General features: G+C 35.0%; 2 protein-coding genes across 2 annotated transcripts; both read right to left on the bottom strand.

Annotated features, from left to right (window-relative positions):
* Positions 1–605: 605 nt before the first annotated feature.
* LOC145606623 (uncharacterized) lies at positions 606–1,103 on the bottom strand. The gene has a single exon (XM_081662435.1). The coding sequence runs from the start codon at positions 1,101–1,103 to the stop codon at positions 606–608; it is 498 nt and encodes a 165-aa protein (XP_081518561.1).
* A 2,736-nt stretch (positions 1,104–3,839) lies between these two features.
* Positions 3,840–22,471, bottom strand: LOC145606631 (uncharacterized). The gene is made up of 23 exons (XM_081662442.1): positions 21,619–22,471; positions 20,624–20,736; positions 19,980–20,188; positions 18,826–18,945; positions 17,499–17,624; positions 17,293–17,418; positions 14,963–15,018; positions 14,758–14,857; positions 13,902–14,019; positions 12,939–13,148; positions 12,495–12,819; positions 10,772–10,865; positions 9,783–9,891; positions 9,403–9,674; positions 9,189–9,316; positions 6,685–6,919; positions 6,261–6,449; positions 5,898–6,184; positions 5,030–5,236; positions 4,962–4,971; positions 4,677–4,916; positions 4,347–4,432; positions 3,840–4,186 (listed from the first exon to the last, which is right to left on the bottom strand). Exons 1-23 carry the CDS (start codon positions 22,446–22,448, stop codon positions 4,033–4,035), a joined length of 4,344 nt encoding a protein of 1,447 aa, XP_081518568.1. The 5' UTR covers positions 22,449–22,471; the 3' UTR covers positions 3,840–4,032.
* Positions 22,472–23,242: the final 771 nt, after the last annotated feature.

The raw sequence follows: 23,242 nt of genomic DNA on the forward strand, positions 1-23,242 counted from the left end.
CTTACCAAGCATATACGAGGTCTTTGTTGAGTATTGCCCGTCTTTTGAAAAAGCCCACGTGATCTTGTCCTTCGGAGCTCTCGTGCTTAAGGGAATCGAAAGGATGCATTTCCTATCTCTCTCATTAAAATTGGTAGCAATGAGATCTTCCCTCCACTCCATTTTTGCAAAATCCACCGGATCACTCACTTGACTCAACTCCTCAACTTCGGGTGATGTAATAAAACGCCCTTGTTCATCCGCTATCCAAGGATCTCTCCAAATATTGACACTTGTTCCAATACCAAGTCTCCAAATAATACCTTCCTTGACGATAGCTTTTGCACTCCAAATACTTTGCCATGAGTAGCTTCCCGAAACTCCAAGATAAGACTCAAGAAAAGTACTATGTGGGTAGTACTTGGCTTTCATAACCTTCCCAAGAAGAGAATCTTCCTTATCTATCAATCTCCAAGCTTGTTTCCCAAGAAGAGCGATATTGAAAACCTCCAAGTCCTTGAATCCCATGCCCCCTAGGCATTTTGGCGTACACATAACTTCCCATGATTTCCAGTGAATTTTCCGTTGAGAGCCCTTATCACCCCAGAAAAATTTTTCCATTGCCGTCAGATGTTCTGGATGACAGAACAAGGAAACTTGTACACACCCATAAAATAGGTCGGGATAGCCTGAATCACAGTTTTAAGAAGCACCTCTTTCCCTGCTCTCGAAAGTAACTTCTCTTTCCAACCCTGCAGCTTCTTCCATATCCTGTCTAAAGGAGCACAAAAAATAGCCTTTTTCGATCTCCCTGCTAGAGTCGAAATACCCAAATATTTACCATGTCTATCAACACGTCTCATATTAAGTATCCCCATCAACTCCTCTTGTTGCTCATCGCTCACCCCTCTACTAAACGACACTTCTGACTTCTCATAATTAATTTTTTGTCCGGATGCTACTTCATAGCGGTTGAGTATATCAACTATCACTTCGCATTCATGTCGGGTCGCTCTGGCAAAAAGTAAGCTATCATCTGCAAAAAGAAGGTGTGAAATAGCAGGCCCACTCCTACTTGCTTTCGCCCCATGCAACTCTGAGATATGAACCTTATTATGTAACATGTGAGAAAAAGCATCCGCCACCAAAATGAATAAGTAAGGAGACAAAAGGGTCTTCTTGTCTTAGTCCCCAGGTAGGAACCACGGAGTACGTAACAGAAGTAACACAGTGCATCACTAAATTCACCCATCTACCATCAAAACCCATTGTTAGGAGAAGCTTCCGAAGAAAACCCCATTCAACCCTGTCATAAGCTTTACTCATGTCATAAGCTTTACTAAGTTGACATCTATTGTTATAGACCTTGTAGTATGTGACAAATTATGAATTTAAAATTGACTTATTAGAATTCCTATTTTTAGTAGGAAATGAACATTTCATTTTATAGATTAAAAAAAGAAGATTCAAGGGAATATAAAAGATTTTCAAATCTTTGATATATATTTTTTAAAGTTTTAATTAAAAGAATTGAAAATCTTTTATATTCCCTTGAATCTTCATTTTTTAATTCAAAGATTTGAAAATCTTTTATATTCCAACATCTTTTATATTCCCTTGAATCTTTATTTTTAAATTCAAAGTTTTAATTCAAAGATTTGAAAATATTTTATATTCCCTTGAATATTTTATAAAACTCTTATACTTTGGTGATTTTTGGATTGCAACAATAAATTTCAGTTGAATTCATTATGAAATTTAAAGGGTAAAAAATCACTATGTTATTTTAAATCTTTTTCTTATTTAGTTATGAAGCAAAGAGAAAATATTTTTTTATTTAAAGTTGGTGTACATTATTATTTTATATTTTAAGGATTTTTAGGTTGTAGATTCTTTTTTTTTTTTAAATAAATAAATTATCTTATTATATTTTAAGGGGGAAAAAGAAAAAAGTTTTGGCGGGAAAATTTTAATTGTGGATGCGACACGTGTACTTATGGGATATTTCTGGTGATTACTTTATATAGTATTATGATTGATGTTTGAAAAATTACTTCAATGCCCAAAGAAATAACAAACAAAAAATGAGCAAATAAAAGATCCATAGATGATTTTTTAAGATAAATTACTTATTTTTGTTTTAAGGAAAATTTGTTAAAAAAAAAGCCTTTTTAAAAGCACCATTTTGCGAAAAGAAAACTTTTTAAAAGCTTTTTTGGTTAAAAAAAACCAACACCTTCATTTTTTATTTCGAGAGGAAACTTATTTCCTTAATAACCCTCTAATTAACTAAATTAAACTCCAATTTATTCTAATTAACCTCTAACCCACCAAATTACTAAATAATTAGATTTAGTTAATATATATATATATATATATATATATATATATATATATATATATATATATATATATATATATATATATATATATATATATATATATATATATATATATATATATATATATATATATATATATATATATATATATATATATATAAACCCACCATCCCCTCCCCTTCCTTCTCTCTTTTCCCCTCCCTTTCCTCCTCCAATAGAATCAACCCCCTCCCCCACCGGATCCGTTGTTCAGATCCCCCACGTCCGGCGACCTCCTCTACCGCCAGACGACCCTCCCTTCCCGCCTAATCACCGCCCAACAACCACCTCCTTGATTTTAAAAAACCCTAGAAAATCTAATAAACCGTGATGGACATTGAGTAAAAAAAATTGAACAATTTTGGCTGCCAACTATGGTTGGTCCTTTATTTGAAAATTAACGTGAGATATAATAAAAATGAATATTTTATGGTTGAACATATCTTGACATTGTACTTGTTAACATTAGATAAAATACATGCAAATAATAAATGTTCAAAAATGTTCTTACACAAAAAACATGTACTTACACAAAAATGTTCAAAATAACACATGTACTTTTTATTGAGCAAACTCCAATTTCTTAATTGAGATACGGGTTGTTTCTCAAATGACATTTTTGCAATTTTTTATACATTGTAGTGGCCCCTTTGCCGATTGTTTGAGAAAAAAACATGTGATGAGATTATGCAATCAAGAATTTAAAAAAAAAAAAAAAAAAAAAAAAAAGAAGAAGAACATTCTGTGATGCTATGTGCTAATTTTTCAATTTGGTATTTCTTTTTAAAAGTTGGTACTGGTAATACAAAGTAATTTGTACTCCGTAATTTTTTTTTTTTTTTTGGAACTTGAGACTAACAGAAACTAAATTGAAAATCCGTATGTATACAGAATTCTAGTAGAGTAACTTATTTTTTTTAAATTGTATGTATAATACTTTTCAATATCTACTTTATTTATTTATTTTTTTTTAAGGAGAAGGGCCCTATCGGGTCGGAACCTCTCACGAGTCTAACCCGACTTTTCAATATCTAATGCTCTGTCAAATTATGTCATGTTTGCTGCAGTATTATACAACAGAGTATTAAATAGATTAAAAAAAAAGTTCAAACTAGTATTCAAGACAATGTTTTTTGGTGCAAATATTTAAGACAATGTGCATAGCCATAAAGCTCAAGTTTAGTCTATAAAGCACCTACTTACATGAGCACAAGAACAAAGACGAGTACCAATGAGTAATAATCTACTGGCACAGAACAAAGACGAGTACCAATGAGTAATAATCTACTAGCACTGTTTACTACAAAAAATTCAATCAAGTCATTGTGCGTTGCCACTTAAATGGACCAAATTTAGCTATAAAACTTCTACCTATCAAAAAATCAGGATAGGTTGCGGTGCTAGCAGCCACTCTCTTCCACATTAACACTTTACTCAGAGAGTAAGGCAAGACGGCAATCCTGTATACTGGAGGAGAAATAAGAAGCTTAACGCACTGATTCCCCTTGAAAAATAAATGTCAATCCGTCAATGATGTATTACTTTCACTCTAACTGCAGATGAAAAACTGCACAACTCTGCAGATCTACTGTACAGCTTGGGCATATTTACAAGTCAAAGGCCGGATAAAATTGGCATGAAAGTCTCGGTCTAATTTGGGGTCTATCAAAAACTATGATTCATGGGACCAAAAGCTGTCTGGGTCTGGGGTATATACAGAAGAATCGGGAATTTCCAAGTTTGCCAAGTGCCAATCTACAAATCGAGCCTGAATACTCTTTAGAAGCAGCAGAATAGAAGGCAAAAGCCACCATGCAACATCGTCCCTGTTAGCATGTAGAAAGAAATTTAGAATGCAAATTTAAGTTACTAACTACTAAAAGTGGGAAAATGAGGAAATAGAATGAAGAAGAAAAACAATTACTAAATTAACTGGTTAAAATGTTACAAGGACAGAGGAGAGTAGGAAAAGTTCGCTAACTCGACCTTTTAGCAATCCCAGCATTTTTCTCTTTCGATGCCTGGACAGAAAGAAAAGTGTAGTAAGATATGCCCGATAGAAAAGCCACAACCTGCAAATATTGAAGATAGTTAAAGTGTCAAACTAGGGTAGTCAAACCCATGGAACTAGATCCAAGAATTGGTAGGCTTATAATCGACCAGATTTATCTCACTTATGGATTACCATGCAGACACAGATTTCATTTCTAGTTACAGAGACCATGGGTAGGTCAAGATAAACAGCAACTTGAAAGGGAAAAAAAAAATAAAATTCTCAACAGTTACGTTATAAGGTAGGCTTAAGCCCTAACTTACAATGCTTGACAGAGATGTAGCGTTCCACAATGCATACATTCGTGCCAGTGAAGCCCTCCTATGTCCTTTGCTGAATAGTGCATTCAAGCCCGCAGGAAAGGGGGACAGCAGAGATAAAGGAAGAATAAGCAAGATGGCAAGAAAACTCCCAAGAGAAATCCAGTAAAAGTGTACAAGCGTAAGGCAGGTGACAGAAAGGTCAGCCAAAATGATGATCAAGATGAGCAGCTGCAAAGTATCCTGAACAGCATAAACATACAGAACATATCAGAATCACATTATTACAGTAAAAGTTCTACAGAATTGTTTGAAAAATTTACCAATACAAACACAATTAAACATACTGAACAAACCTGGCAACCAACTGGCCTAGTGTTGCGCAGGAACAGAGAAAATAGAAAGAAAATGTCCCTTTTGAATTCCAGAGATCCCAGTGTGGCATCACATTAAGAAATCCATTGACTAGGCCACCAGTCCTCTTTGGAGCTAACACCTGGCTCATGTGACTTTGCGTCTGTTGTAGCTGCCTGCACCTCTTGTCCTCTGTTCTTCCATTTATGCTGAAGAAAGATGAAAGGGAGACAAGGAGAAATTTGATAAACGCAAGGAAATTACAAATGACCACTTTTAATAGAGGGAAGGATAGTTCAGATAAAGGCTTACATTTTCTTAGCTAAAATCTATTAGTAGTTCAGTAAAGGTATAATATCCTCAGACAGTAGCAGTAGCAATGTAGCAACTAGCATGACAGATAAGGGCGATAGTAACAATTGTTGAAATAGTAATAAATGAGAGAATGATTCACAGAAATACACAAGCATAATATCGAGACAAATCAGAATAGTAAAAACAGAGATTCATTTAGTAGGATGAATATGTATATAATACATGGATAGAAAGGCATAAAAAGCAGAAAGCAGATGACACAGAAGGTGAGGGTACGTTAAGGGACCACCGATACGGAGTCGACAGCACAAGTCAACGGTAATATTTTCATTGAGATCTAGGTATCATCATGCTGATTACTATTGGCGATTTGTAGAAAAAGGTTTTATGGGCTAACAAAATCGTACTGCACCCTTATCATAGCCATTAACCACAATAGCAAGGATGACAATTGACATTATAACAAGGTAATATATCAATCATCATGAGAATTTACTAGTGTCTGAAGAACATCAATCATAAACCTAATTCAATAAATAGGAATAAGCAACTTACTTTAGAGACTCGTCAACATTGATGTTAGGCGAAACAGGATAAGGCATGTTGTGGATTGTACAATCATCAACCACTACCCAAATTCCCAGTTGATTATAACCAGAAGCAGTGGCATGAAACCAACCAAGATCAATCCTCACTCGATGAAACTCTAATTGTGAATTTGCATGGCTATTAATCCAACAAATGACAGGAGCAAGTGTTGAGCGCATAAATCCATGCCGGACTGTCCTCAACTGAGCATTTAGACCAGCCACCAAATGACTCCAGACAGAAGTTGGGACATGCTGAAACAAATATGGGTCAAGGTTATACAATGCATCACATGTCACTAATGAATTGGGGAAGGGGAAGGTGACACACCTGAGCCATCAGATTGGTCAACAGTGCATCACTATGAAGACTATACGGAGACATATAACAGCCATCACCACCAAAAATTATGCACAAGGGAAACCTCTTTTGTATGATTGACACAATATCTACACGCTTTTCGTCACCACCAAGAAAGAAATCAATAAATGCAACCATTAAATCAGGTGTTCCTCCAACCTACAATGATACCATTATAATCGCATCATAGACAACCTTGAGAAGAAGAGAGCAGAGAGAGCCATTTCAAATTTTGTTAATCAAAGCCTTTCCTAGTTTACCTTCTCATACACATTTACCGAAACGCATGTAATTAGAAACTTCAAGGTGAAGAAAAAGTTGACATAGGAGTTCGAGTAATTGCTAAAGAGTGACAATTTTTTTCTTTTTTTTTAAAACTACACGTAATGACTACCTTCATTCCTTTGTACAATGCCCTTGCTCGGCAAGAGCGCAGACACGAGTGGTCATATTCAGACTTGACATAATCCTGGAGACGTTGGATTTTAATTCTACGACGCCATTGTTTCCATGACCAAGCACAAGGATAAGCAAGCACTAAAAGAATACTGTGAACAGAGCCTTCCCACCAATCATATGCAGCAATAGAATTGATCTCATCAATGAATCTATTAAAGGCATCTTCATACCTGGACGAAAAGTAAAAAAAGCTCATCAGGTAATGCAAATGCTGAGACATGGATCATATGATTATATGAATTAGGTTGAGCAACATAAAACTATCAAATTCCTATTCCATCAATTTTCAGCAAATAGAAGGATTATCAATCACACATCGACATTGCTACTCTTCTAAGTTTTACGTCTATGTTCTCTTCAACTTATTTAAGATGGATTGAATTTCTAAAGATCTGACTGGTCTGGTCTAAATCTTTCTGGTATGAAACTGTCTGGTCTGGTCCAGTCAAAAATTATTGTCTTGTTTGAATGGTCATCTTTATAATTTTGTCTGCTCTGGTCTGGTCTAATTTAAGAAAGAATAAATAATAAGGTGAATAATACAAAGCCAAAGTCTCCCCTTATAGTGCCTCCAATCTCCAATAAAACCAATCTTCCTGTTAAGTCGCTATTTATAGACACTGCAAGTCCCAAATAACTTGAAGATAAGCATAAAAGAGCTATGATCAACTTTACCACAGATATCTGATCTACATAGTTAGTAATCCTTGTGTATATTCTGGTTCCATCTATTTTTTTTACCTTCTCTATGTATTCAAACTATACAAAAAGTCAAGAAGGTTGGGCCATCTTCAATTTACTTAATTATTTTTACTGTAATAAGTTTATTAACAACCAGGTAAGATCTAGGGATGACATGATATTAAGCACTCATATATGCAGGCTTCATCTGGTTAAAAAGACACCACACAAATAATGTTGTCAACTCCCTATTCTGGAATCTTTTCTACCTAGCTCCAGGACATTCAGTTTTGGTTCAGTGTCAATACTCTGTTTGAGACTACAATGACAAGAGCAGCCTTTAATGAAGAGAAGCCAATTTAAATTGTGATGAGTCTATTTTATAAATATAATTTATTCTCTGTTCCATGGTCATATTTGTGCTTATTTGAGCTCTGCGGAGCTATTTTTATTATTAATATACGTTTTCTAGTGTTTCTATAGAGTTGGTATTATTTTGCAGGAATTTGCAGAATTATGACAATCCCCGAGGTTATTAACCACTACAAAGACATTAGAATCGGATTGTATTTCATGACTAGATATTTGAAGTACAAGACCAAGCTCGAGTAATTTCGTCCGGTGATTGAGGGCTCAGTTTGACAAGAGGGTAGCCACACAAGTTCCGAATTAAAGTGTAAAAGCCCGAATGAAGTACACAGACTAGAGTAAAGACTCAAGGCAATTTAAGAAGGCCCAAGAAGACCAGCCCAAGAGCTATGAATTATAGACCATGGCCCTATCAGGGGCTAGTTCCTTTCTTTGGAACAATGTTGTTGTCAACTGGGCTTTGGTTCTATTTAAAGGCCCATTATTAATGGGGGCATTGGTTTTTATGGGAGGAGTTGTCATTCTTTTGTTAGGATTTGGACTTCTTAGACTTTTAGTTAGGTTATTAAGATTATCTTAGTTTCCTAATTAGTTTAGCTTTGCTTCTTTATAATAGGAGTAGTAGTAGTTTTACGGAGGTAGTTAGTTTTCTTAGTTTTAGTTTTATTTTAGTATTAGTCAGGCTCTTTTTATTTGTTTTAAGTTTACTTTATATTACTATTCTTTATTTATTTTTGCTTCTTTATTTAAGTTTTATCATTATTGCTTTTAATCATACTTAATTTAATCGTTTTGATTAGTTTAGATTTAATTATGTGCGAGTAGTTTAATTCTAGGGATTTTGGGGGATCCATGATTAATATGAAGGGATAATTTATTATTGTTCATTGTTAATGTTTTTCATTAATTTCCTATTGATTGTTATTAGGCTATGCAATTAGATTTGCGCAGGTTTAAGGCCTAGTTTCAATAAGTAGAACTAATTTATAAATTGTTACGTCAAGAATCGAGAGATGCGATTTAATACCGATAGATTAATTCTGTGATTATAATACGTAAAGAAAGCCATTAATTTATGCATTGATAATTGATTGTTATGTTTTATCCTGGAGTATTAATTATTGGTGAACCTGACCTAGATCTTTTTATTATTGCTTATTCCCCTAATTTAATTATTGCCGTAGTATAATTCCCAAATTTCTAACTCGTACTTTATAATTTAGATTATAATAATCTATGAGAAATAAAAAGAACATTGTTTCCCTGTGGATTTAACCCTACTTCCCTATTGATCTATTTTAGTTAGCGGTTTTAGGAATTACTTTTGATTATAGCAGCAATCACTGCAATAATAAATTCACAAAAAGGGAGAATGAATAAATATCTTACACTATCTCCACGATTTCGTCAGGAGGAGAATATGAAAGGTGCCACGGCTCCCTGAAGGTGTTTGGACCAGCAAAGTACATCCTGTACACATGGCTTTGAGTTTCCTCAGATCTATTGGGTCCCTTAACCTGGGATAAAGAAAGTATTATATGGGCATACTAATACAAGCAATCCATCTCTGGTAAAGAAAACTAGTTTGACATCAAGACCATACCTCTGATAGAGAGAGAAGATGGGGATACTGGCAATCCAAACTGCGCTGCTCAAATGAGTACGTACTATGACACACGGAGCTTGATCCAACCAATTTGATGCGCAGAAAATTTAACAACAGACCTAGGATTACCAAACAACATAGGAGGAGAAGGGAAAATGTCCAAGGCCCGCCAAATGGATACATCAGCTCCTCGAGGGGTGTAAAGCAGTGGGGCATTCTGTACTTGTCAGAAATACATTTGTATGGACATGATGGTTGACTCGCCCCACCTGCATTATTGCTTCAACAGAAGTCAAAAGCCAAAAAGGAAAAAATAACAGAGATATAATATGGATTTATTTATATATCTGTAAAAAAATTGCACTGTATTTATCTACCTCGTACATAAATAAATTCTGCACGGTGGGGAAGTGATTCTTGAGGGCAAGGAGTACAAAGCTGTTCATCAGAGCCATCAATATCCTTAAAAGTTCCGATAGGGCACTCCTATAATATCAGGGAAATAAAAGCTATTCACCACAAGGTCTCTAGCATAATTCAACCACATGTTAATTTATAGCCCATTATGAAAAATCACATCAGTGCAACCCTCATGATCTAAATCTTATACTTGTCCTACTTCCGTAGCTATAAGTTAGTTAAACTTATTGTAGACATACAAATTTAGGAGGGAAGGAGAGAGAGTGTGGCAATTAGGGTATATGCAAGAAAAATAAGGATAGAGTGTATGAGGATTAATGTATAGAATATAGTGTTGTATGGGGGCTTGTGTTGTACAAAAATGTAGGAAATGAAGTATTATATCAGAAAAGTTGGTAAACAAAAGGTTACAAAATAGAAAGAAAAAAAAAAAAGGTGTAAGACAGAAAGGATTGGATGAAAAATGAAAAGTCAAACTAACAATTAGGAACAGAGGAATAATTTTAAGGGAATTGTCAAGAATTCTCCCTTCATTGACTGCTAACTGCTAAGAACTGTGAAAATGTTCTGGATTCTCAGCCTGAACCACATCCCTTAACAAAGAATATGAAAGTGCTGCAATGAATTTAGAGCCTTCATACTTGTCAAATAGTGGTTTCTCTGGCACGACCCTACAAAACTGAACCCTGTCAAGGGATAAGACGGATGACTTCACAAACTGTAGCTGCATCAATGAGGGGTGAAATCATCCCCATAAGAAAAACAAAAGTTTTAAGGTTCACTGTGACATCATCCAGCAACCACTTTCACTAAGGATTTGAAGGAAACCCAAGAAACAAACTGGCAAGACACACTAAAAAATAAAGAATCTTCCTTTCAGTGCACAAAAGCAATGTCTTAACAGTTAAAATCTAAGTAGTAAGTTTTAAAGGCAGCAAACTCTTACATTGCAAAATATACCATAAAGTCCCTTCGGGCACTCTTTCCCGGTGATTGTGCCCTCTTCTCCATAGAAACCTAAGCTATCCCCTGCTCCTCCTCTGTTAACAATAAGTAAAGTTGTTATACAACCAACCTGAGGCGTATAATTTAAACCAGCATAAAGCTTGTAAATATTTTTATAACAAAAGTATGGTAGTAAGATTGAAATTTAACGAGACAAAACAAACAAAAAATCCTTGATGTTCTTTCACCTAAACGGAAAAACTTATGCTGCCATTCTAACTAAATACAACATATACTGTGGGCCTTATGGCTCCAGGAGAAAAGTGTGGTTCACAGTTGCAGTTTAAGAATTTATTCATGGAAACAAACTCGACATGGCATCTCTACAATAACTAAAAGATAATCATAGATCAATCAAGAAACCAAAATTTTTCACAGTCGGACACCTACACTTGATAATGACCCATATTCACCTATATTTCTCACAGATCAACCATTAATGATTCAGAGACAGGGGAGTGAATTTAACAAGTTGCTAAAGTTTAATTGGTGAAAACTAAAATATCACATGTACAATCTGTAAGCTTCATGCTGATTAGAAATACAAAAAAACTGCATGAGAGGTGTTGAGCACAAATCTTAAGAGGTGTTGAGCACAAATCTTAATCTTAATGTAACCATTTATGATTGATTATCAAACTAAGCTGAAAAATACTTTTCCAAATGCATGATGATACATGTACATACGGCCAAAATGTTTTCCCAGTATTGTCAGACTAGCTAATTCTAATACATTCTTTCATTGTAATCAAATCTGATCAATTTACAGTCAACAATATCAAAGACTAAAAGCGAGGTTTTAATGGATTCAAAAAGTAAAACTGTAAGAGGCAGGTAAATTTAATGAGTCAACGTGATTTAGTCCATTTTAATGAGTTACACAAACTTTTTGAGGAATAGCTAGTGGTACCATCAATCAAGAGTTGGACAAATCTTCCATTAATACATAGGGAGCAATAGCGGAAGAACAATGATTTTCCCACACTTGCTCGAATCCAAAAGGTACTATCCTAGCTAGGTGATGGGCGACAAAGTTCCCATCCCTAAGAACATGAGACCAAGAAACAAAATTAAAGTCTTTGCATACAAACATAACATCATCAAGATCCGAGAAAAAGATCACAGCTTTCGATAGACGATTTATAACAATTTGGCTATCCGATTCCACCACCGAGTTCTTCACCTCATATCTTCAAGCTTCAAAACAACTTTACAGCTTTCTTTTGACTAAAATTTTGGGTCAGTGTCTTCACAAATACTAAAATTCAGTTCATTAATACAATGAAGTTCCGGCACTGACTACCCTAAATCCTACCGGCTTTAGATTTTTCTATAAGAAAAAGAAAAAAAAAAGACTGGTTTAGCATCCTAAGATTAAAATGTGAGACACAGTATTAAAAAATAAATAAATAAAAATCCAACAACACCACCAGTATCACAGCATGCCTGGGAGACCCATGACCCTCAAATTCATTGTCAGATAGAATCACATTTAAATAGTATCAAGAGCTGCTCCAGAATCCAGATGTTAGGAGTGGTTCCCTTTGAGTAAGAGGTTAACATATCAATTATTGATGTATTCTGTTCTTTGTTCTTACCTTCAAAACAGATAAATAATTTTCTAAGAACAATTTAAGTAGTATCGATAATGAACTTATACATACCCACTGTAGATGGTGCCATTTACTATGGCAATGGGAATATATTCATCTCCAATAATAATGTCAGACCAATGAAAATGAATTCTTCCACCACCGCCGCCGCCGCCGCCAAGAGGACCACCTTTTCCACCAGCAGCTGACAAGCTAGATTTTTCAGCAAGTACGAGTTCTTGAAGAAAAAGAAGAATTGTACCACCAGAGCCCCCACCAAGACCACCAATTATAGCTCCATTGCTATTATTAATCTCTTGACTATAACTTTGACCATCAGCTCTTAAGGATCCGTACATATCAAGTCTGAGTAATGGCCATTGTATTGCCCCAATCACTGAAAGTTTAGAAATTCAAAGGGAAACACAGAAATGAGCTTTATTCTTGTAGATATATTTATAAGACAATCACAGGTAAGCTCTCAATGAGTAATAGGAAATTAGGAACTATGCTTACCTATCATTCCACCCCCAGCCACATGTCCATACGACTCATTTGGACCCTCAGATCCACTTCCTAGCTCACAAGGAAGATTAGCATTGCCATATATACTCCCACCTTCACTTATTGTTCCATTGAACATCCCTGAACCTCCCTTGCCTCCATGCCCAGCACCACTGCCAGCACCATCTAAGAATCTTCCCTTACCATTACCTTTTCGACAACCTGGAAAACAATAATATAATCACGAGGCAAGGAAATTAATTTTGGAAGCTTTTACAAGATGTTAAAAGGAAACTCCTTTAATGTGAAGTAATTCGCAATGTATTCAGAAGCACGATGAATTTTCGCAAGAGTTCCTAAAAGCAATAATTTTCAGATTTTACCACCTCATAAAAAAAAGGCATGTATAAGAGTATAAAGCAACAAAACAAGTAAACAAAAAGATAAATGGAATTACCAGATTAGTGCATGCTCCATCCAAGAGCATTAAAGCATATAAGATAAAGTAGTATCAGCATATATAAGGCCTAATTTATACAACAGTTCATGCAATAACACTAATTTATAGATGTATCACCATATAAAATCCCCCAATTTATACAAGAGTTCATGCAATAATACAGATTAATCAGTTATTAGATATGTTTAAAATGTTTATAAGCAATTTCATGTATAAAGTTTAAGAAATTGCAGCAATAATGCCTTGTTCACTTCACCTTGAAAAAAAATATATTCAAATAGTTCAATTCAGCAAAAATGATTTCAGTTCAGTAAAAATTAGTAAATTTAATGAAGAATTATAATAGAAAATCAGTAAAAATAATTTCAGTTCAGCAAAAATAATTCCAGTTCAGTAAAATTAATTTCAATTCAGTAAAAAATAATTTCAATTCAGTAAAAATAAGGTGAAGTGAACGGAGCCTAACAAGTTTGAAAAGAAAAAAAAAACTAAAAATTATGGAAGTACTTTATTACCCAGTTCCGATGCAGTTATCATCCCATCAGCACTCACAACAATTGTCCTCGCCCTATGAAAGTGGATTATACTTCCTTTTACAAGACCATCAACAAGAATGTCTTCAACACGGCATATCTGCCACATAGAAATATGCAGTAGATAAATGTTGCCTGCCCATATCACCAGCTCCAAGAGACTGTAGAAGTCAATTGTACTGAATTATTATGTAACATATTAAGATATGATTCTGTCGAGAAGGACCGCCGTAGTAGTGGTAATGCTCTAAGTGGTATAGCAGTAGCACAAATCTAGGGTATCTAGCAATCCTCTAAATTACTTACTTACACTGCTCATACTCAGAATCCTAGTATTTCCACTTGGCGTGTGTGAAAGAAGAGGATAGCAAGGTAAAACCATAAATAGCTTCAAAGAAACATTCTCAGCAGCAAAAAATAAAAATAGAGAGAATCTAAGGAGAGGATAATCGGATAAGTGAGGTTATAACATTTCAGAGGAGAGATCAGAGAGCTTGAGGCAATATTTTGACCATCAAATTGTTAAATGTCACTTATTATATGATAATATGATATTAATATAAAATGCTGAACCCTGGTAAGAGTAAAACTTACAAGGTGATTTACAGAAATATCCATAGTTACTTGAAATTGGGAAAACAGGGGTAAAAAAAACAAATATGTGGGAGAAAATGGTAAAAGTAAACTTTACTACTTTCTGTACAATATTAGACAGAGGATAAAGCAGTCAGTAGAAGGAGATGAAGATTTAGGAAGCATTTCCTAGTGACAAAAACTGAAAAAGGGATCATATTGATTTTCTCATACAACTACGAAACAGATGTACAATTCCTCTTACTTGTAGTGAGAAGGATGTGGTACTGTTAATATGACAATCATCTGGTGGATTTATTAAATCCATTGGGCATATCTGATTCTCACAGAGAGATTTTGTTACCCTGCATTAGATATTCAAAATTGGCAGTAAGAACTATATCATGAAGCAAGGTCAACTGCCAGTCTGTAGTCAATTATCAGAAACAAGTAAAGAATAAGGCAATCACATGGTTTTACTAGCATCATCGTCCAATGGTGCCTGAACTAATGAACCACGTCCAAGCTGCAAATGCCCACAAGAAATCAGTGAGTATGCAAGTAAACAAATCCTACAGCTAGTAAAAAGTACAAGGTGATGTTGATGAAGTGATGCAGCCACACAAAGACAAGACTAGAAAATGCAGTAATGATACTAAATTCTCCAAGTAGCAGTAGCAATCAGCATAAACATTCACCAGCAATTGAATGCTGAAACTTTAGCAATAGGTACAAACATATTCTCTTACTGGATAGAAGAAGCTAAAATTGATATGAGAAAATCGGGTTTACAAGAGCGTATAGCACTTGATAGAAGGAGCGGGTTTTGTTCATGACCACTGAAGATAAATTTTATTTCTTGGTTCATGCAACATCCCCATCAGATTCTCTTCAATTGAATAAGATTGACACTTTTGAACCGCACTAAACCAAAATGATATACAAACAATAGCCCCATATTGTGACGAGGCTGGAAGGAAGACAGCTCATGCTTAAAAAAAGGTTAACAGAGGCTGCTCACTTTAAAATTCTGGCACTTCCTCAGACCAAATACTTCAATATTACAATAATGGTACGATGCCAGAGAGGCATACACACTCTAATTAGACACAGCTCATGCTTAAAATAAATTTAACAGAGGCTGCTCGCTTTAAAATTCTGGCACTTCCTCAGACCAAATACTTCAATATTGCAATAATGGCGCGATGCCAGAGAGGCATACACACTCTAATTAGATAAAGAGAAACCCTTGTTCTTTTAGACATGGAGACTAAACAATATGTTCCTTTAAGATTCAATAGTGAGCATATAAAACAAAGACATGTTACACTCCAACAAATTTAAAATCAATAGAAAGTGAGAAGTTTTTGCAATGTCTGTGCTACAAAACTGAACTTTATAGAAGAATCAATGGCCTCATTAGCCACATAAAAAAAAATCTGTTGAAGCTAAGCCTCATTTCAAGTTATAATCCAACTTAAAATTCCTCCTCAGTCCTAACTATGATGCCAAAACCGTGCATAGTAAAACAGAGTAATTCTTATCACTCTGCTAATATAGTAAATGTACAAAAATCTTGACAACAGAGTAATTCTTATCGCAGACATCTTGATACCATGTATGTGTATGTGACTATATGCATATATAAGCATACATATATAAATGGATGAAAGTTTCCTTCAACAACGCCAAATCAGACTTGTCCATACAGTAAACGTGTTTCATCAATTCATCATGGAGGCAATCATAGCAACAATCAAATACGCTGAAGGGACATTCCAGAGGACATTAAATGATATTTGATAAGAAGTTGTTAACTAGCTGTTACATATATTAAATTATCAACTACTACTTCAAATTTTCAAAAGCTTATAATATTAGCTTTTAATAAAAGCTACCTCTACCACCAAAAGCTACACCAACCACTACATTGCCAAACGCTCAAATTTTCAACTAAGTCAATGCTGAACACGCCCTAAGTTGCAAAATCTATAGCACAGTTGTTGAACGAGTTATCTATTTTCATTTGCAAATTGCTCTGCCACATGTTGAATCACTTTTGATACTTATCATTCTATAAGATAGAACAACAACAACCACAAAGCCTTAGTCCCAAAATGATTCGAGGTCGGCTAACAGAATAGAGAGTGAAATCTGAAATTATTTGCAAAAAAGGCAGTTCCAAAAGCATCCCATTAGGCCGTCACATGTGTAGTATAAGAATACTAGAAGAACTTGAGGCAACAGAGTAAAAGAATTAATTAAGCACCTGAAAAAATAAATAGAATGATGGGGGCAAAAAAGAAATAGGAGATGAAGGGCTCAATTATCCTTTTAGTCCAACTTTGACTACGTGTACTGAAATCAGGAAGACAAACGTGGAATTGAGGAAAACAGTTTGATTGAATTTAAAAGAGGAAGGTTCCTAAAATTTCTGTAATCAAAGCTTTTGCAAAGGAGTAAAGATATCCACAAACAATAAACTAAGCAAGCCATGAAAAACATGTAGTAAAGACATCCACAAACAATAAACTAAGCAAGCCATGAAAAACATGTAGTAAAGACATCCACAAACAATAAACTAAGCAAGCCATGAAAAACATGTAGTAAAGACATCCACAAACAATAAACTAAGCAAGCCATGAAACATGTTAACATATCCGTATAAGATCAATCATCACATTCATCAGCATGAGGTGAGTAAAGGAGAAAGCGCCACAAATACTACAATGAATAAGTTGCTCACTGAAACACAAAAGAAACCTTGTGGGAACCTATGCTGAAAAAAGTAACTCCTTACAGTGATGTTATAAAACTGTGACAGCAACAGCCGCTGACTTTTGATTAAGTCACCATGACCAGTCAGCTTCAACAGCCCTTGACCAAATAGTGCCAAATTTGTGTTTGAACTTATAACAGAATGTTCCTGCATGGAACAATGGGTAACTAGCCTGACTAGTGATGAAAAACAAAAGTCATAGGATAAGAGAATAGAAAGATTGATACCCTTAAGACAGCAAGATTTCTCACTTCAAGGACTGAGGTTGTGACAACAGCTTTGCCGCCATCAATTTGGATCTCAGAATTCCACATAAGTAACATTTTGACAATCACTCGCAGAGAACCATGGACCTTCACTCACATGACAGAAAACTCCGAATCAGCCAAAATGAAGATGGCAATGTAAGTCTTGATTCTTAGCACAAGAAAGTCATGAATAATAATTATTTAAAGTCTGATTTGATTGTGCAAAAAAACATAATAAAAGGAGAAACAATTTACCATACAACTAAGCACTAGATCTATTAGACTATTATTGATGTCCATTGTGAGTCATTACATATTGAAGTTTTAATGGAAGACATTGATGGAATCTAATAAAATATTTAGGAACTATACTTTGGAAAATGGAGCACATGTAAACAACTGTAAGCAACAACCCTAGAATGCAGACACATTGACTTAAATGAAGTAACATGTTATATCCATACTCTACAAGTCTCCAGTATCCAATTAGAATGATTATGTTGCCTCTTATACTTTAAATCCTTCATCGTAGGTATAATAAAATAATAACAAAAGCAAACCAAGGGGGTGCGTAACTGGAGTCAAGTTTTAGGTTCTACACAATACTTGAAATCTTTATATTGCAGATACATTGCTACATGATAACGCGAGGGCTTGAGTTTAATTATCCGGGTGAGCGAGCGACACCCTTTTGATATCTTTTTATTATACTCATATGCCTCATTTTTACTTTACAAAAACAACAACAAAAACAAGGGAATGTTGACTTCACAAAAAGGAAGGCTAGGATTAATATAATTATGCCCCCCAAATCACTCGTAAAATATTTGAAGTTTCCAAAACCTATAAGAATTTTTTCACACACAAAAATCGGACCCAAATAGTTGGATAATTGGATGCTTATTAAAAGAAAGCCTAATACGTATTCCTAATAAATAGCAAACCCTTGTTGTAAAGGCAACAACATTAACAAAATTTGTAGTTGATGAAAATTAGAATGCGGACTGTGTGAGCTGATGAGGTGCAGCTAATGATATAAATATGAATTAGTCACCTTACAATCAATCGAAATATGAAACAGATTTTTTATAAAAAGTGTATGCACCACAAACCCCAAATAATCAAGAAGAAAAATAAAGTACTATCAGTACTACTAAGAGTAAAAAGACAGTAATATTGCAACCAGCGCATATAAAAAGTACTCAGAAAATTCTGTTGAGCAAACCTTCAGGGAACAATACAATTAGACTACAAGAATTATCTAAAATAACATGGTAAAAATAAATGTGCATTCTAGCCTCCATACCTGTATTTCAGAGTCACTCATGAGTAGTTCTTCAGCAACAATCTCAAACTCTGAGACAGGACGATCCATCAACCCAAAGTTGATACTACTCTTGCTAAGCACACTTAATTGTCCGCTCAGCTAAACAATGAAGAACAAATAGCCTTCAGTAATTAAACAAGTAGACAGCAGTATATTGGAACTTACTAATGATCAATGCTTTGGAGATATAAGGTCCAATGAATTGTTTTTCTTCTCAATTACAACCAGCAAAAACACCTTGTTGTAAAAACAACAAGACCAAACTCAAGTTATTTACGAAGTTATTGCCCACCTTTCCCTCATAGGACAAAACATGAAGCCAGGTAGTTACATGGGAATTTTGAGGGACATCCGGACATTGCATACAAATATCATAGGCCATTTAGTCAAGTTGAAATGTAAATTTAGCAAACAGCAATCTCAATATGGAGCTCGATCTTGAAGAGGCTTAGAGAGCTGTAAAGGCTACATCAGTAACCCTAAGTAATCTACACTAATAAAGATGATATATTGAATGAGTGAATAAAAAATGAAAAAAGGGTGAGGTAATAAGAAATTTAGAATTGAGATTGGAAATACTTAGATATCTTCTACAAGATATTAATTTTTTTTTTTATTTTATTTGAAAAGGAACAAGTGATACCCCCTCCGGTTTTTAAGAACGTTACACTAAGGGGGACGAGTTTTTTTTGGAATGTTCTTTCCCATGAAAATACTAAACACAGTATAGGAGTTTGTAATGGTTACTCAAGGAGAGTGAGAACTTATGATAGAAGAATTTGATGGGCTGCTAAAGCGCATTGAGCATTGAACAATGTCAATATGATGACAAAGGAAAACTAAAAGGACTTGATTTCTGCTGACAAATAAATTATCTTACTGCAGAGACGTCCATCTAATATATGCATCGTAATATTAGTTTGATTTAAGAGGACAAATTTCCACAAGCAAATGTCAAACTTAATAAGCCAGACTTCTCTTCCTGGCCCTTCATAAGCAAGGAAACAAACTATAGTTGACCAAGAACCACTAGTGCAGTTTCAATTGCATGCATAGTGAAAATATCTTAACTCTGGATCACAAGAGTGGGACCAGAATTAATAATTGGATATATGATAGAAAAAAGGTAATACCTGAACTCTGGTCCACAAGAGTGGGACCAACACTTTTGCGCTGTTTTCTATAAAGACTTTGGACCATAATGGAGTGAGAGAAAAATCCAGAAGAGGAGTTTCAGTTTCTGTGCTCATATTGTCATTGCTAACTCTTAAAATGAGAAGAGTAGCATCAAAATAAGTTCCTGCTGCTCCAGCATTATCAGGACACCCAGTACTTAAACCACCTGCCATAGCAGAGGTCAAAAAAATTTATCTTCCAGCTTCTCTACCAACATATCTATCACAAAAATTCATATTGCATATATGATAAAGAGTACATAATAATAAATAAACATATAAATCTGATAGACATTAGGAATGATCTATTTGTCTTAAGATGATTAATAATAAACTAATAATTCATATTAAGGATTTCTCAACATCTCTTGATTTTAGCATCTAGCTACTTTTCGAATTGAGATAGTCCACAAAAATGAACTTGATTAATTAAGTGTTAGATGTTAGAAAATTGAATATTAGTGGAAAGCAAGCCAATACATATATGTAATGAATGCCAGCTAGAATAATTTATAAACAGAATTGAACCAAGAAAACATTTCGCACTTAATCAAGTACTTTGCAGTTTCTTCAAGTAAGAAGGATAAGTGACCAACACTAACCATGCACAGTAACTTTAACATCTTGTACACTGTAGCAACGAAGTGAAATTCTTCCGCCGCCGCCGCCTCCCCATCCTCTTCCACCAGCTGCACTGATAGTACCAAGACCATTCCTAAACGCAAGCAGTTAAATTAATTAAAAAATACCACCACAGAACTGGAAGAGGCAAGGGGGTGAGGGTATTATTGAAAAGTTCTACACAGGCAATATAGGAACTCATCAAGAAAATAATGCAGAGTACAATTTTCTCCTCAGGAGAACAAAAAAAATGGTAATACAAGTGTATATGCATACAAACCTAAACCAAGTTTGGCCACAAATATATGCTAAACTTCCTACAGAAATACATCTGGCAGCACGTCCAGAGTTGTTCACATTGGAAAATATACAGGTATTATATAGAAGCTCTGAAAGCTGTGGTTGTGAGAGGTAAACTTGGGGCAAGCTTGACTTCATTAGACTCCACTAGCAGCGAGATGCACAATGATCGATTCTATGTCATTGATCATTGTTGCAACAGTTATTAATATAACCCAGCGAAATCTTTTGCATATAACTATGAACTGAAGGAGTAGTCTAGGACTAGTAAGCGAACTTGCAGATGAAACTGACCCCCCCCCCCCTCTCCTCCCCACACAAGATTTATGATTGGCCTTTTGAGGCATGGGATATACAGATAGGTGATTCAAAGCCTTCCATTGTGCAGTCAATTGCCTATGAACTTCCAATTAAAAGGGGTGGTCCAACACTAGGATTTTTTTTGTCTGTGTGGTTTCTATCCTCTATATGATTCATTCAACAGAAGAACATATCCATAGCATAAACCTCGGTTGGAGAAGTAGCATCTACATTTCAAGTATACATAAATTGCATGGCTATGAACACATTGAGCACTAGGTTCAGTATTCAATTATCAAGATAAAATGTAGTATGGCCCTAAAAATAAAACACAGAACATCATATGAACGATAGAGTCCCTTCAGAATGTACTCACAGCTTATAAGCAATTATGTAGATGCTCCCACCAGAACCTCCACCCCCACTTGCTCCTCCATCACCACCTTCAGCAAGTACAGACCCATTTAAGTACAACTCGTCTTCTACTATTAGTTTTACACGTCCTCCACCATTCCCTCCAAAGGGATTTTGGGCAGATCTACCACTTCCTTTGCTCCCATAGCTCCATGGATCGGATACATCAGACCATGAATATACATCTCCACCCCAAGCACCTAGATACTCACAAGAAGCACCCCGGCCTCCATGCCCTCCCCCAGCTCCCGCATATCCAACAGGGGTGCCACTAGTTTGTGAGGGTGGTCCTCCACTGAGTGATGTAGTATTTACAGTAGAATTCTGGCCAATGCTCAAGCTACGGGCAGATATAAAAACTGAACCAGCAATAATAGCAGCATTAGGTCCAACTTTCACCTTCCCAGATACATTGAAGATTATGGAACATCCTTCTGTGGGGCATACAATTAAAACATGAGGTAGTATCTCCAAGTTTCCAATACCAAAAGCATATATACTTGAATTCAAGTGTACATTTGAGTTAAGCAAGCAAGTAGTATTGAAGGACCCAACACCTTCAAGGTCCTCACAAGATACCAAATCAACTGAAGTTTGGTCAACATATTCATGAACTCTATTTTCCAAATGATCATTTAGAATCGGTATAGAGCTATTGCCAAACGAAACTTCAAAATCATTTTCCCCGCCTATATACCAGCCACAAACACCACTAAATGTAAAAAATAAAAGCTGTGCCAAGAAAAGACTGGAATACAGATACCAAAGAGAAAACAGAGGAGGCATCCGCATCCACTACGCAGAGTACCACCGGAATTTCCTGCATACAAGCAGAAAATGTGTTTAAGATATCGCCGAAAATATCAAAATTGACCTAAGGCAAGTATGTTTGGTTATTTGCAAGGTTAATTTGGCCATACTCAATTTCCTGCATTTGCCCATCAAACTGGTAATAATAACACACCTAAACATTATTCATAGGTGATGGTCGGATGGATATTTAATGGGATTTAATCAAAACTATTTCACACTCAAATTTACAGAATCCTTGAATGCATAATCTCACGTCATTCCTAGGCTCCAAATACCATCTATAGACAAGAACAACATAATACCATCATAATTTCGAAGTTTATCAAGCATTAGATTTAATAAAATACAAACCCTAAATTTTCGAAATTTATCAAACAGAAAAATCTCCCAATAAATGCATGCAAGTGATTTAACATAATTCCAGCATTCAAAATGAATTCAACATCTCATCACCAAAATAACACTTAATTCATGTCAGAAATAAACCAAAATTCATTAAAAATAAATAATTAAACCCTTTACACGAAATTATAAACCCTTTCGAAATTCTCATTACAAAACTCAAAAAACGCTCAAAATTCTAACAATCAACCAAAAAAAAAAACGAGAAATAATTATGAAATTCTCTTTAAAATAATTAAATAAAAATTAAAAAAGCAGAATTGAGAAAGCAACATACCAGAGTTAAAAAAGAGAGAAAGACAAAAATTCTGGAAAATGGGATGATCGGAAGAGACGAATAATTCAGATGAAATTATGAAGAAGGTGGCTTT

Source organism: Chenopodium album, chromosome 2 (genome assembly GCF_948465745.1).
Source record: "Chenopodium album chromosome 2, dcCheAlbu1.1, whole genome shotgun sequence".
Taxonomy (NCBI): domain Eukaryota; kingdom Viridiplantae; phylum Streptophyta; class Magnoliopsida; order Caryophyllales; family Amaranthaceae; genus Chenopodium; species Chenopodium album.